Genomic DNA, 14,956 nt, shown 5'->3' with positions numbered 1-14,956 from the left:
AGCTGGAGCTTCCTCTGCTTCTGTTTGTGCCCATTGCCCCTTGTCCTGTCGCTGGGCACCACTGGAAAGAGTCTGGCCCCGTCCTCCTGACTCCCCCAGCCTCCCAGTTTGGACACCCCCAAGGACTGGCCGGGTCTCCCAACCAGCACCCGCTCTCAACAGCACCCAGATCCGCGTTCCAGCGTGGTGCAGGCCCCAGAATCGCCGTCAGACTCTGTGTTGCTGCTCCCGTTGTCCCTTTGCAGGTGGTCTTGGAGCGATTCCTGCCCCGGGGAGGTGGCATCACTCCGTCCACGAGCACCCAGCGCCCAAAAGAAATCCTAAACACGGTTCCCAGCCGGCGCCCGCCCATCCCTGCGCCTGCGGCGAGGCATCGCCCACCGCAAAGGTGCCGGCAGCGTGGGCTGCGCCCGGTGATGGGTTGGGGGGTGGCGGTGGGTGCTCAGCCGGGGCACCCCGGGGTGCTGGCGGATACCCAGGGGCGGGGGCTTGGCTGGCGCGGGGGGCTCGAGGGGCCATGGGGAAGCGCTCAGGGGCTGTGGGTGCAAGCGAGTCGTTACTGGGAGGGGCAATCGCCTCACAGCCTCTCGTTACTGGGAGGGGGTGAAAGTGGCTCAGAGGTCCTGCTTACTGGGAGGAGTGGGGAGGGCAGTTATCGCAGAGATCCTCATTACTGGGAGGACTGGTGGGGGGGCATCACCCCAGGGGCCCTTGTTACTGGGAGGTTGGGGGGAGCAATTACTTCAGAGGCCCTCATTACTGGGAGGACTGGTGGGGGGACACCACCCCAGGGGCCCTTGTTACTGGGAGCACTGGGAATCCAGTTATCCCAGAGGCCCTCGTTACTGGGAGCACTGGGGAGCCAACTACAGGCCTCTGTAACTGGGAGGACTGGGGGGGGGGGGGGGGGCAGGGAATCCCCTCAAACCCCTCCTTCCTGTGAGGGGGCGATTGCCTCAGAGCCCCTCATTACTGGGGGGGAATCCCCCCGGGGCCCTCCTTACTGGGAGGACTGGTGGGGCGGCTGCCCGCAGGCTGCCGGTACTGGGAGGACGGGGTGACCGGTCCCGGGGATGCTCGTACTGGGAGCACTGGGCGGCGATGGGAAGGCGGGAGTCACGCCGCAACGTCACCCACCGGCTACCCCGTGACGTCAGAGCGGCGCGCCAGCAGCGTCGCCGCGGGGTGACGTCACGGCCTGGCGCGGGGCGTGCGGGGGCGGCGCTGTCCCCGCTGTCCCCGCGGCCCCGCTGCGGCCCCGGGCGGGAGATGGCCCCGCGCGGCCGCCCCGCCGCCGCCGCCATGCCCAAGCGGGGCGCCCGCAAGCGCCTAAAGTTCCGCGCCGACGACGTCTGCTCCGAGCGCGGTGAGCAGCGGGCCGGGGCCTGGAGTGGGGCCGGGGCCTGGAGTGGGGCCTGGGGGAGGGAGGTTGGAGGGGCCTGGGCCTGGAGTGGGGCCTGGGCCTGGTGTGGGGCCTGGGGGAGGGAGGTTTGAGGGGCCTGGGCCTGGGCCTGGAGTGGGGCCTGGAGGAGGGAGGTTTGAGGGGTCTGGGCCTGGAGTGGGGCCTGGGGGAGGGAGGTTTGAGGGGTCTGGGCTTGGCCTGGGTGAGGGGAGGTGGGAAGGGGAGGGGAGCCCGGTCCACCCGGGCCTGTGGAGGGAGAGGGCTGCCTCCAGCTGGGGGTGGGGGGGATCTGGCCTGGTGCGGGAGCGGGGACTGAGCTGCCTTGGTCTGGAGCATGGGCCTGGAGGATCAGCCAGGCTGGAGTTAGGCGGTGTGCGAGGGGGGTGTGGGGGGAAAGGGGGGGCTGGGCTGAGCGGGGAGTGGGTCCCCTGGGCCTGGCAAACTGATGGGCTGGGGCGGAGGCTGGCTGGGGGCTCCTGGCCTGCGCCTTTCTGCTGGCGCTCCTTTCGCTGTTTGTGCACCCCCTGCTCAGGGCTCTGTTCCGGTGGGGAGTGTCCCCTTGAGGGAGCGTGGCTCTTAGAGCTTCCATCCTCTCCCCTGTAATCCATAATCCCGCTGACGCTGTGTCTCCTGACTCTCCTGCAGTGACAGTGGCAGATTATGCTAACTCAGACCCAGCTGTCGTGAAATCTGGACGGGTGAAAAAGGCTGTGGCCAATGCAGTTCAGCAGGAAGGTGAGTGTACACCGGGGAGCCTGCCTTCCCCAGGCTGCCTCCCCGCTCTTCTGGCCTCTGCATGATGTGGGAAACTCCCCTCCCGAGGCCTGAGAACCTCTATCTCAGTGCCTGAAATGAGTCTGCACTCCTCTGCAGAATCAGGGGTAGAGGATCTTAGACAAGAGGTTTTGGAGAAAGCGTGTTGGAAGCCCAGTAAGAATTGCTGAGTCTTTGTTAGTGCCTGAAATGGAAGGCCTTTTTCCATTAACTACAGGGTGTTATCTCCTTCTTGAAGCAGAAAATAATATGATAGGAGTCTTAATTACTTCATTATTTCCTGTAAAACTGTAGACAACTTTATTAGCAGGGAAAATTCTTTACAGTGGGAAAAAAATTATGGTAGTTCTGGCAGATGTGTTCCCTGGTCTGCTGCAAGGAGATTCTGCTGAGGGTGTTGCTGTTTCTTTGGTGAATGCTATAAACAAGCCCTTTCCTGGAAGGATATTGCGATAGTCTGTTATCGACTTCCTCCGTGGTTTGTAGCAGCCTGAGCTAACACACCCTGTCTGCTTGGGAGCTGTCAGTCTGTGGGCCTGCACTCAAACGTAGCTGGTTGCATACGCAGAGTCCATTGGAGGTGGATGTTACTACATCTGATGGTGATGACTGAGCCCTTCAAGAGAGAGTAGGAAAACTCTCCTTCTGTTGCTGAAATCTTACACATTTAAAGAAAATACGCCCTTTGCATGAGTGCTTGTCATGGGGAAGCTGTCTGGGGCAGTGATACTGCTGAATATCCTCTTTAGCTGCTACTTCCCGAGCTTTAAGGCCAGGGCACCTCCCTCTTTTGTTGTCTCCTTTGTAGTAGGCTGGGGGTTCCCCCCTCCAGTGTCCTCACCTGTTCACCCTTGTTCTCTCCTGTGTTCTCTCTCCTTGTTCACCCTGTGTTCCCTCTCCTTGAGGCAATGCCTCAAAGTACTGCACTTCAGCAGCATACCTGGCAACCTCTGTTGTCTTTTCCTTCACCCCACCCCGAGTCCTTGCATCCAGCATCACCTGCTTTGTCCAGCTTAAACCCTTTCCTAAAATCCTCCATCCTCTTTCTGGCTCGCCTCCTCCCTGTCTGGATGACTCCAGGCCCCAGCAGTTCCCTGCCCACCCCTTTCTCAGGTCTTTTGCGGTTCAGAGTCACTGGGGCTTTCCCTTTCTTCCTTGGGGATCCTTAGGATCTCTCCTCCCCGGCCCCAGGGCTGTGCCACAGCCTTATCTGGTGCAATCCTGACGCAGCATGCCATGGCGTGGGGACAGGAGCCTCTGCCCGGGGAGCTTCAGCCTTTGGCCTAGCTCGCCTCCTCTCTCTTGGCTCCAAGTAAACATCGCACTGCGTGTGACTGCCAGCGAGCCGGGAGCTTCACACAGAGGGGAGCAAAGGCCAGGAGGAATTTTCCTGAGCTTTCTTCCTCCCCGTCCTAACCCCCAGCGATGGGGCGGGGATTGCTGCTGTGCAGTTGTTGCAATGCAGGGTGATTCAGTGTGTGAATGGACTTGTGCTGTCCATGGTCTTTCTTTTGCAGAGTGTGACGGTTTCTTTTTCTAAACCCCTCTCTGAGTCTCTGTCAGTTATTGGCCTCTCTTGCTTCACTGAATTTGATGTCATAACTTACTGCCATATGTGTCTATTTCTCTCTGTTTTGCCTATAAAAGGTGGTGTAGAGAGGGCAGTACGATTTGAGTGTAGGATATCACTACAGTGAGTGCATACAGTTTGCAAAGTAAACTGTAAAGCAAAGCACTGGAAGTATCTAGGCAGTGGCTGCACTGACTCAGGTCAGGCCCTGTCCTAAGGTTGTCTTCCCATCTGCTGTGTTACCGTTTCAAAACCTTGCTCTGTGGTTAGAAATGAGAACATCTTGCCTGAATTTATTTATGGTCCGTTCCTGATCTTTTGTTTCTTCCTCCTGCCACTCTGTCCCTTTAATTCACATAGCACCTCTTGCTCTCTGGTGGCTGTAACCATGATGTAGAAAACCTGCCTGGGCTTCAGTTTGTGCTAGGTTAGGAAAACGTGAGCAGCGCAGGCCTCTTCTGGTGTGGTCAGTTGTCTCCTGGTAGAAGTTCTTTTCTTCATTCAAACACACTAGGTTGAAATTCAGCTTTCTTGAATGAATTTTACAGACTGTTTGCAAAGCGTTTGTAATGCTGTTACAATGGTGGTCTATGACAGTGCCTCACGCAGCTGTAACGTAGGACCACACCTTTCTTTTTTAAGACTGTCATAACTGCCTCACACATGGATTTTTCTGCCTTAATGAGCCCTCACTTTACAGATCAAATTTTAAAAATAATATTTACTAACAGGGATGTGTCTAAGTATCTCCCCAGAGGCAGCTAAAAAAAAACCCCAAACCCAACCCCAAATGACTTGCTGTTTTCCTCATTAGGCCAGAGTCTTTCCCTTCACTGAATTGTAGGCGAAGTGGCTCTCATGTAAGATTGGCACTGAGTTGTATCGCTGATGGATTGTGTGTCATCGGCCACAGGATCTCTTTATCCTGCTGAGAAGGGAGTGGATCTTCTCTGCGTTCAGAGAACGATGACAGAGTAGGTGCTGGCTCTGCGCAGGCTGACTGCGGTCATGCAAGGAAGCTCTGGTATGCAGGGGAACCAGTTAGCGCTGTGGAAAGAGAGCCTGTTGTTTTATTCAGAATTGTGAACAGCTTCAGCTAAACCGATGGGATCATCTGCATAATGTGCTGGTAATCATCCTCATTGTTCATTCTTTAAAACAAGAAGCTGAATAATTATGTTTCCAGTTCGCTCACCCATGCTAATCTTCCTCTGACAAGGTAATCCTCGGGCCCCAGATTTTCTTGCCTGTGTCACTCACCAGGAAGCTTCAACGCAGTTAGCGTCGGCGTTTCTTAGCAGTGGCTCTGGCAGTGGTTCCACTGAAGCATCTCCTGAACTGGAAGCGCCTTTTTCTCTCTGCTGGTATACTTACTGTGTCGTTGCTTGTCTTTCTAGTAAAATCCCTCTGTGGTTTGGAAGCTTCTTGTGTTCCTGCTGAGGAAGTTCTCTCCGTATCGGGAGAGTCTTGTGACAGCAGCGATGAAATGGATACGAAGGAAAGCCTCAACGGGCGAAGTGCTTCTAGAAAGAAGAAGAGCAAAAGGCACAAAGGTATGGTCGCCAGCCTCTCCTGGGAGGCTCTGTGAGGGTTGCTTCTGCATCTCCTGCGTGTGTGATGTTAATGATCGCGATTTACAGGCTAGTCCTGGGGCTCTTCGGGGCATTCAGCAATTTGTGTGTGCACAAAGAAATGCCAAGGGATAAATCACTTTTAAACCTGCTGGGACTCCATCAGAGGTGTTGTCTTTTCGCAAAGGTGGAGCCTTGGGCATGAAATCAAAGCCTGTGAACTCCTTGCTTTCAGTAAACTTCTCTCAACTTTGGAAAACACGTGCTACTCTTTGAAAGAGTTGTAAAACGTTGCCACTGGACATGTTACTTCATTGAACACGTTGGTGAAAGCACAGTTTGCTTTGGGGAAAAAACAATGCTGCTGTCCATGATGCACTGGCAAAATCCAAGCACTGTATTCAGGATGTTTCCAAGGCTGTGGTTTGTTAAAAATGAGTTTAGAGGGCTTCTGTTCCAGCAAGCAAGTGGATTTGGCCCTAGTGGCATCACAGTAAGTTAATTCCAGGAAGAATTTCAGCATTTACAGTTGGTGCAACTCTATAGAAAGCAATTTGCCATGTAAGCACAAACTGTTCTGCTGCACTGTGGAATCCTGCAGGAGTTTCTGATAACAGGTTGCTTTCAGGTTGTGAAACAAATTTTAACTTGGTTTCTTGAGCTTAAGAAAAATTTAACTTTATTAATGCTGATACTAATTTAAGTAACTCATCAATATCCACCACGGACTGTAGGTGCACAGCACTCCTCTGGGGTAGGAGTTTAATCTCTTTTATGAAGACGTTCTTCAGAATGCTGGGAAAATAAGAACATCTGAGTGTCTGGAGTTATGAGTCTGGAAAGTCAGTATTCTGTTCTACCCCAACCTTGTCTTGCTTATTTCTGCTACAAGTTTAGGGAAGAAAAAATGATAATAGACCAGTGATGCTTCTGGCTACACTCTGCCATTCAGCAGTCCTGTAGTGGGATGGCTTCTTGAGTCAGAGCTGAAACAGGGAAGTGGATGTTACAGCCCGTAGTGGGTGTGCCTGCCGTAAATCTGTAGTGGTGTAGGGAAGTGACCACATCCAGAGCTTTCCTTGGCAAGGAACGCAGCAATTAGCACATGAAGATAAGTGTACTGCCCTTTGTTATCAACCTGCTGTCTCCGGATTAGATCTGGCTCCCTCAAGTTCTTGAACGCCTCCTTTATGCCACTTGTTCACAAACCTCCTAGCAGTTTTGTCTGTTAGCACTGTGTACAAGTTTTCTTTCTCTTTTCTTAATGTTCCTAATGCTCGGTGTTGTTTAGGTATTTATGTTCTTTAAAAGTATTTTTTCTCCTAAAGTTGGAGCAGTGTGGAAAAACATGTGGTGTTAACCTAAGACCACTGCAGGAATGAAAGGAGTTTCTAAACCTTCAGTTCCAGTTGAGCAGTTCTGACACCTCTGAGAGGAAGAACAGGCCATTCTGCTCATCTGAATTGCATTAGAAGTTTCCCATCCAAGAAGCTTTAACGAAATTACAGATTTAAGAAAAGCAGCTGATTAGCCAGTTGGAGAAGAGAATTGCTTGCCCTCCCTAGCAGAGCTCCTACAAAAAGATTGTGACCGTTTGAACAAACAATTGACAAGCTTGGCAATGTCTGAATGTTCAGGAGCTTGTATAAAGCATCTTTTGATGACGTGTTAAATGAGTAGTTTTGATAAAAATGCATGAGCTTGGCCCTTATTTACATAAAGTTGCCTCTGTCTTTGCCATCCAATATTTATTTCTCCACTTCAGCGTGATTTTTCAGCTGTGAAAGGGTCAAACATTGAAACAGGGTCCAGAAAGGCTGTGAGTTACCATCTGTGGCTACAGTCAGAACTTCATTGGACAAGATCCTGAGCGAAACGATGGAATGCAGCCTGCTTTGAGCTGGGCTGTCTGGACTAGAGATCTGCAGAGAACCCTTTCATCCTGAATTATTCTTTGAATCTGCCTCTTTGCACACTTGTGCAAACAGTGCAGCAGGGATGAATGATGGCATATATCCAGGGAAGGGAAGGTGAAATGGTTGTGTGGACGGGCAAGTGCATGCTGATGAAAACCGGTAGCAGTGATAACAAAGCTGTACAAACTTGGGCTTGTTTGCCTGACTGTGTATATACATGTTTCAGCTGCTTACTCTGTGCTACTGGTAGTAACACACGTGCCTCTAGATGTAACTGGATGAAGAGGTTATTTACGACACTAACATACCTTCCTTGCATTTAGAAGATCCTGATGGCGGCGGCGGAGAAGAATACCCCATTGATATCTGGCTGTTGTTGGCTTCCTACATTCGCCCTGAAGACATTGTCCGGTTTTCTTTGATTTGCAAGAAGGCCTGGACGGTTACTTGCACTGCTGCCTTTTGGACCAGGCTCTACAGAAGGTGAGACTCTAGAGAAGTTTTAACCTATTTGTAGAACACTTGAGCAGTGACCGGCTCTCAGCAGGGCTGTGAATAAGGGAGTAATTCCCTATAGGCTAGGGTCTTATAGAGTTTGCATACTGAGATGGTGATGCGGGCTCATTTGGCAAGGGGCTGTGGTATATTGCATCTGCTTTGGATCTGGAAATGGGTCTGTGTGGCATCCTCCTGTACACTGTGTGTAAAATCCCAAAGCGTTGTGTGCTTTTCCCCTTGCCGTGGCCTACGCACTCCGGTTTGTAACTGTGCTTTGTGTGTAAAGCACTCAACGTGCTTCCGCTAAGGTCAGCGCCGTTGCCTTACTGACAGACAGGCAAACATCACCTGCCTCGAGCTTTCGTCATGGCCACCTTCCTGTAATTGGAGTGGCCTGGGAGAAACGAAGGCATTTTGGAGCTGTCTCGGTGGCAGAAGTAAGTTATAAATAAAGTAAGAGAAGAAGAGCAAAGAGGTGGTCAAAACTTGAAACAAATCCTTCTGTCCTGGTGCATGTGACTTGGACTTCCCTTCAGGACAGAACATTTCCTTTACATTTCTGTAGCTGTTGCCCAGGAGGTGCAAGCAGCAGGAGTACAGAGCAAATAGCAGCCATGGTCATCCTCGGCCCTGTTTTTTAGTGTGAAGTTCCCTAGCAAAGGCTCCTTTGGCTCCTGGTCAGAGGATGACCCTCGAGCGCAGGCATGCAGGCTGCTCAGGCTGTTGTCTGCAAGCACGCAGGCAAGCTCAGCTAAAGGGAGGCCTTGAGAACCCGCAGGAATCTGTAGGCCTTTGCGCATCCTGCAGCTGAAACACCATCTGGCCTCTCTGGGCAAACTGTCTGCAAGCAGTTAGTGGGGAATGGTAGCGTGATACGCTTAGGTGTATGCTGGAGACCTGTCTGATGCAGGTAAAGTCTTTGAGACTGTCATGTGGTTTGATGTAGAGCAGTACAGCACCCTGGAAGCACTCAGAGTTGACAAGAGGTGCTCTGATCAAGCAGATGTTCAGTTTCCTCTCAACACTGATCTCCTCGTAGCTCTCTTCTGCACGGCTCTGGCATTCTGACCCTTCAGCATGTGTTGGGTTTGTCGTTGGCTTTGCAGGCACTACAGTCTGGACGCGTACCTGCCTCTCCGCCTGCGGCCAGAGTCCATGGAGAAGCTGCACTGTCTCCGTGCGTGTGTCATCCGGTCGCTGTACCACATGTACGAGCCTTTCGCGTCTCGAGTCTCCAGGAATCCAGCTATTCCAGACAGTACTCCCAGCACTTTAAAAAATTCCAGAGTAAGTGGAATCACTAAGGAAGTTGGATATGTCTGAGATGTTGTGTTCTCTTTCTAGAAGAAAAATAGATGATGTTTAGGTGGTCGCCAGTGAAGCTTGGGTGTAGGATGATTACTAACTCTGAATAGTGATTTTTAAAGTATGCTGCTTACTTGTATCTGCATAGTTGCTACTGCAGAGGATTCTTGTTACTCTTCTGCGTAACTTCTGCCTAAGTCCCACCACAACATCTTTGTAGTCAGCAAAACAGCACTTGCTGCACTGGGTGTCAGGACTGCTAGGGCTATTTACCGCTCTCCCCTCCTCTGTTGCAAATTTATTGCTGAAAGGAGGTTGCAGTAGAATCGACTTTTATATCTTCTGCTTTCTTCTGACACTGTCTGCCAGAACACGTCTTTTCTCCGTAGCAGGCATCTGGAGAGATCAGAAGTGACACTGATAGCCTCTGAAAGGGAGTCACTTCATACTTCTGTATGTCATCTACTCCTGTGGGTCACCCATCGTCTTGGTGTCCGGGCGAGGGAGGGTAGTGAGGTCGGGAGCATGGCAAGCGTGCAGAGCAAATGGCTGCTTTGGGACTGGGCCTGCGGTTGTGTTGGGCTGTAAAGGGTTTGTCTCTGGTGTGGGCAGGCAATTCCCTGTGCTATCCCAGCTTGGAGCACTTGCATATCCATTGCTCTTTAATTGCTGTTGACCATTAACTCTGAAATGCCTCTGTGTCTCGTTTGGTTTTAACTTGCAACTGGCTGATACTCTGTGAGCAGCTTAAGCAACAATGTGAATTCTCCACCCTCCAAATCCAAAGTCAAAAATCTGTTGAATGAGATTTTTGGAGCCAGTCTGAAGAGGTTTCGGTTCAAGAGTTGTACTTTCTTTTCCATGCCAGATAGAGCAACCTCATCTATCTGTTTGTGACATCCCTCCTTTCTTCCTTCTGCTCCCTGGGTGGATACTGGGGACAAAACTGTCACAGCCCTTAGGGAGCATCCAGCAGTCACACAGGCAGGTGGTGCTGCAGAGCTGGAGGAAAGCACAGGGTTCTGTGTGTAATCTTATCTCTGCCTCCAGAGCTCCTCCTTCTCTTCCTGAATCCCCAGACTGGTTATCATCTTTCTTAAAAAACAGAAAGCAAAACATTTCTAGGAAATTCCAACTTAACTTTAGCCCTTCTGAGTCTAACTTCCTGCAACTGCTCGGATCTCGTAGCGTGGCTGTCAGAGCTGGAAACCCTGAGATGGTGCTGGCAGGGGGTCTGCATTTTGGAAGCATTCACGTTGACATCATAACGGCTTTGGTGCCCACTGCTAGTGCTTCTACTGTACTAACGGTTTGAGGAAGATTCTTGAAGTGCAGTCTGAAATTATTCAGCTTCTAAAAAAGGAAATTAAATGGTGACAAGGCTTTGTTAGAACAGTGGAGGTTTGACCTAACTCCTTCGAGCAGAAAAGAGCCACCCTGAGTCTGGTCTTGCTGTACTACTGCGTTGCAAGACTGAGCTCCACTGGTGTTACTGCACCCAGAAATGCCTCGGCACAGGGGTGCGGAGGAGGATCTGACATGGCCTCCCCACGTTCTTGCTTTCATGGGCTTTGGTTGTACCTTTACGAGTCATTGAAACTAATGGCAAATGCCTACATAAACTGCATGTGGCAAGAGGAGACCCCAGGTGTTATCAAACCTAGCTTTTCCTCTTTAATTTCCTTTTTTCTTTCCCTAGCCTAGCTTGTGTGGGACACTGGAGCCGTTATGGTGTCAGCAGAAGTGTTTGCCCTTTAAAGACACCCCCATTATTTTTGGTGGAGCGGCAGGCCGTACGGCGCGTCTGAAGGGCAGGACGGCTGACCCGTGGACGACATCCTCTGCCCCTTAGGAGGTACTGACCATTTTGTGCTTCACTACTTGCCGTGACCAAACTAGTTGCTAGACCAGGCTGTCTCTGCAGGTGAACTACAAGTGCCGCTGATGGAGTTAAAACTCAGCAGCATCTGCTGCCCACCTGAGTTAAGAAAGATCTGGAGAACATTTTTACTGGGGAAAAAAATGAGGGCCACCTCCTCCCAGGTGGAGGTTACTTGACGCACGTTTCTGAGCTTGACTCCACATGGCTTTGTTGTTCACCTCATGAAGACTGTCGAGATAAAGGTCCTTTAAGGACTCTGTGGACATAATTTGGAGCTGAAGTAAAGGGTCTTGTATCACCCGTACTCTCCAATTACGGAGCCCCCATGGTGGAGACTGGCTCTGGCTTGGTTTCATTTGGGGTCACGCTATCCTGGAATGAAATTAAATGCGAGCTGCACCCTGCAACCCAGTCAGGCCTTCTCTTGGCCTGGCAGAGCCTGTGTATGGGTGGTGGGGAGGTGTCTTGACCCATATTATTCTTCCTTTTCCTGCTGACACTGTTGAAGGGTAAGACCAGCTGTGGTGGGCTGGCATCTGTGGTGTGGAAGCACTTTTGGCGATGGCTGGACTGCCTTGCCAGATTCTTTCCTCGGCTGTTGAAGGCTAGTTTCTTCTACTCGCTGGTAGGGAGGGAATTTCCCTCCTGCTCAGTTTAATGCAGGAGTTCTGCTGCGAGTCCAGCTCTAGAACGAGTGCTGCATGCTGGGATGGATCCTATGGACCACACAGTGATAACTGGATTAAACTGGAGGACTCCTGGTGTATGTCTGCATGGGAGGGCAGCGCTGGCTGCCTCTGATGCTGTTTGAGGCCCTTTTCTCATTTTCTTTTAAAAAGGGACAGGAGGTTGATCAGACTGTGCTATCCTAGCAGTGGTTTTATACGCTGAAGTATGACAGGCAGTGCCTAGTGATGTCAAGACCTTCTTTTGACACCGCAGTGTCTTAGGAACTTTCTCATCTGTCACCTTACAGCCCATGTATTGGTCTTTGCATTGCCCCCAGGATCCTTTCCTTGATCCGTGTTCCGTTTTCAGTTGTTCCTCGCTTTGGTCTTGTTTGGAGTCCAGTTTAATGGGAGTTCTTGGTGGGTGGGGAAGCGGGTGAATCGGCACCGGTCATCTCTGCCTTACGAAAGGGACAAATTGCGCACCGGGATTCTTCTGTTCAGCACAGCAGCGGCTGCGTGTGGTATCATCCAGTTGCATGATGAGTTGGCCAGCTTGAAACTGGGAGACCTAAACTGCTGAGTGTGTTCTTTGAACATCATTAATTTGAATAAACGGCTCCTAACTGCTCCTGTGTAATTGTGTTTGTAATTGGAAGCCTTTATGCTCTGCTAAGATTTATTTAAAGTGGTGCCTCTAAGGGTTTCATAATTTTGTGTTTCTTTTTTTTTTCCACCTCAGTGTCTGCTTTTCTGGTGCAAAAAGATTGAAGGGAACAGACAAGAAGTAATGTGGGAATTCAACTTCAAGTTCAAAAAGCAGGTATGAAAGAAGAACCAGAATGGCTGTGACTTTATTTGAAACAATAATGATTTTTCTGGGTGGTAGAAAGGAAGGTGGAAACTTTTTATGTGTTCAGACAACAAATGGGAGCTCTGACGCCAATGATAAACTAAAGCATGTTCCGAAACGACACTCATTTTTAGTCTGTATTACCAAGATACCTAGAATCTGACATTTTATTTCCTCATTTGGTATCGTTTCTCCACTGTAAGATATGGATCATTTGTTACCCCAAATAACCTAATCTTTGGGTCATTACTACCAAAACCCAAACTGTTTGAATTCAGTGCTCAAGTGTAGACCAAAATCTGAAACTTCCTGTTTGAGCATTGGGAAGATTTCCCAGACAAGTGAAGAAAGCCAACACTGCCAATGAAAACCTCCAGTAATCGATCTCAGGAGAAGCAAGTAGTTCCAGGGAACCTTGGGAATTCTGCAGCTTTCCCCTCTAAAGAAATGGTCCTGCAAATTGCCTGTCCTGAGCGGTGGCATTTTGTTGTTTCATGTAATGCTCTGCCCAAACGCGTGGGAATGCGGCGAGAACCTGCTGGTCAGCACCGGTGAGACGCAGCCAGGCTCTCACCAGAGGTTCCTGCTTGTCTAAATAAAGTCTCTCTTTCTTTCAAGTCTCCCAGATTTAAAAGCAAGTGTTGCAAAGTTCTTCAGCCACCGATTCAGTATGAGGAAGTCCATACAAATCCGGATCAGGACTGCTGCCTACTGCAGATCACCACCTTTAACTTCATATTCGTGCCAATAGTCATGGGTATGACGTTTACCTTGGTAAGTGTTTCAGAAAGCTGCCAGGCAAACTTTGCATGCGCAGCTGCTGTAAGGAGACGAAGAGGACGCCTCGGTGGTGGTGTGTAAATCCCACTGCTGCACCAACAAACCGGTTCTGGGAATCTTAAGGTTAACGATCAGCGGAAGTGCTGAGAATCTCCTCAGTTCAGCCGCTGCGTTTCCATCGGCTCTTCCCTGTTTGGTGCAGCCAATACAGGCAATGCAGAGAATTTGGAAGGAGCTGCGGTTGTGCAGCATTGGGGGGCAGATCAGCTGTCAGTACTCCAGCCGGGTACAAGGGGTAGGCATGCAGGAGAAGAGGGGGTCTTCCCTCCTCGAGAAAATATCTCCTTACCTTACGGTAATAAACTCTGAGAGCACAAACCTTCATGAGCAAACTCCGTCAGTGTGCGTGTGGTCCCTGACTGCTGGGAGAAAGAGCGGCTTTTGCACCCACTTCCACGAGCTCGGCTCCAGAGAGCGGCAGAGCGGGTGTGCTTGAGCAAGAGCAGTGGTAAAGCGCGGCGCAGCACGCGTGGCAGCGCTTGTAAGGCAGGAATTCAGCAGCGACCTGCGCCCAGGAGAGGTTCAGTCTGGCTTCCCTTATGAGTAGGGCAGCAAATTCCAGGGTTCCTCTGACAGCCGCTTGCTTTTGGGTTCACTTCTGGCATTATTATTCGGGGTTGCCAGCCAGAGAGACCTGGTTTGAGTCCAGTGCTGTAGATTCACAGAATCACAGAATCACAGAATGGTAGGGGTTGGAAGGGACCTCTGTGGGTCATCTAGTCCAACCCTCCTGCCCAAGCAGGGTCACCCAGAGCAGGCTGCACAGGACCTTGTCCAGGCGGGTCTTGAATATCTCCAGAGAAGGAGACTCCACAGCCTCCCTGGGCAGCCTGGGCCAGGGCTCCGTCACCCTCAGAGGGAAGAAGTTCTTATGTTCAGACGGAACTTCCTGTGCCTCAGTTTGTGCCCATTGCCCCTTGTCCTGTCACTGGGCACCACTGAAAAGATTCAGAGTATAACTCTGCCAGCACCTGAAATACCTTAGACTTGTACAATTTAGAAGAATTTAAAAGAGAATATCTAGAAATGTACTGTTAAGAACTCTATTTATTCATCGCTTTGATTTTCTGAAGCCCTTCCTGTCTCGTCTCTCGCAGTTCACCATCAACGTGAGCACGGACATGAGGCATCATCGCGTGCGCCTGGTGTTCCAGGACGCCCCGGTTCGCAACGGCAAGAAACCTCGCCTTGACCAAGGAGTGCAGGTTGTGCTGGACCCCGTGCACAGCGTGCGGCTCCTGGATTGGTGGCACCCGCAGTACCCCTTCTCTCCAAAAGCGTAGTGCTCTCCTGCGTCTGCGGGAGCCGGCAGGGGACTGAGTCTGGCAGGCTGAAGAGAATTTCTGGGAACCAGGAAATCCTATTTTTATTTCTTAAATAAATTCTGCAGTCTCCTTGCAAGTGGTTGAAGCTACTGAGCTAGTCTGTATGTATATAACTTCTGGTCAGTGATGGGCAGAGCTGAGTGTAAAGCAGAAACTATTTGTAAACACACTTTTATGTAAAATTCACGTTTTATGATTTGAAAGGAGCTCCCTGGAACTGTTGATTTAAAATCCTTTTGGTGCTAATGAGTGGTCCTGTGTTCTATTTGGGAAGAAGCAGGAGGTTTTGCTTTTCCAGCTTTAATGTGACCAAAAGAAATTTACAAAAAAAAAAAAAAATTCCATGTTTGTT

At 50.5% G+C, this 14,956-nt stretch overlaps 1 protein-coding gene across 2 annotated transcripts; it reads left to right on the top strand.

The window, feature by feature from the left end:
- Positions 1-1,246: 1,246 nt before the first annotated feature.
- Positions 1,247-14,694, top strand: TMEM183A (transmembrane protein 183A). 2 transcript variants are annotated; one of them, XM_075442762.1, is made up of 8 exons: positions 1,247-1,366; positions 2,048-2,137; positions 5,144-5,299; positions 7,560-7,716; positions 8,838-9,018; positions 12,329-12,409; positions 13,058-13,213; positions 14,377-14,694. In XM_075442762.1, the coding sequence occupies exons 1-8, from the start codon at positions 1,270-1,272 to the stop codon at positions 14,560-14,562; spliced, it is 1,104 nt and encodes a 367-aa protein (XP_075298877.1). In that variant the 5' UTR covers positions 1,247-1,269; the 3' UTR covers positions 14,563-14,694. The 2 variants fall into 2 exon arrangements, with proteins under 2 accessions (XP_075298877.1, XP_075298878.1); XM_075442763.1 differs by having other exon boundaries at positions 1,255-1,366; positions 7,557-7,716.
- Positions 14,695-14,956: the final 262 nt, after the last annotated feature.

This window comes from Opisthocomus hoazin, chromosome 25 (genome assembly GCF_030867145.1).
Source record: "Opisthocomus hoazin isolate bOpiHoa1 chromosome 25, bOpiHoa1.hap1, whole genome shotgun sequence".
Classification (NCBI taxonomy): domain Eukaryota; kingdom Metazoa; phylum Chordata; class Aves; order Opisthocomiformes; family Opisthocomidae; genus Opisthocomus; species Opisthocomus hoazin.
This window is presented reverse-complemented; position numbering and strand designations above follow the sequence as displayed.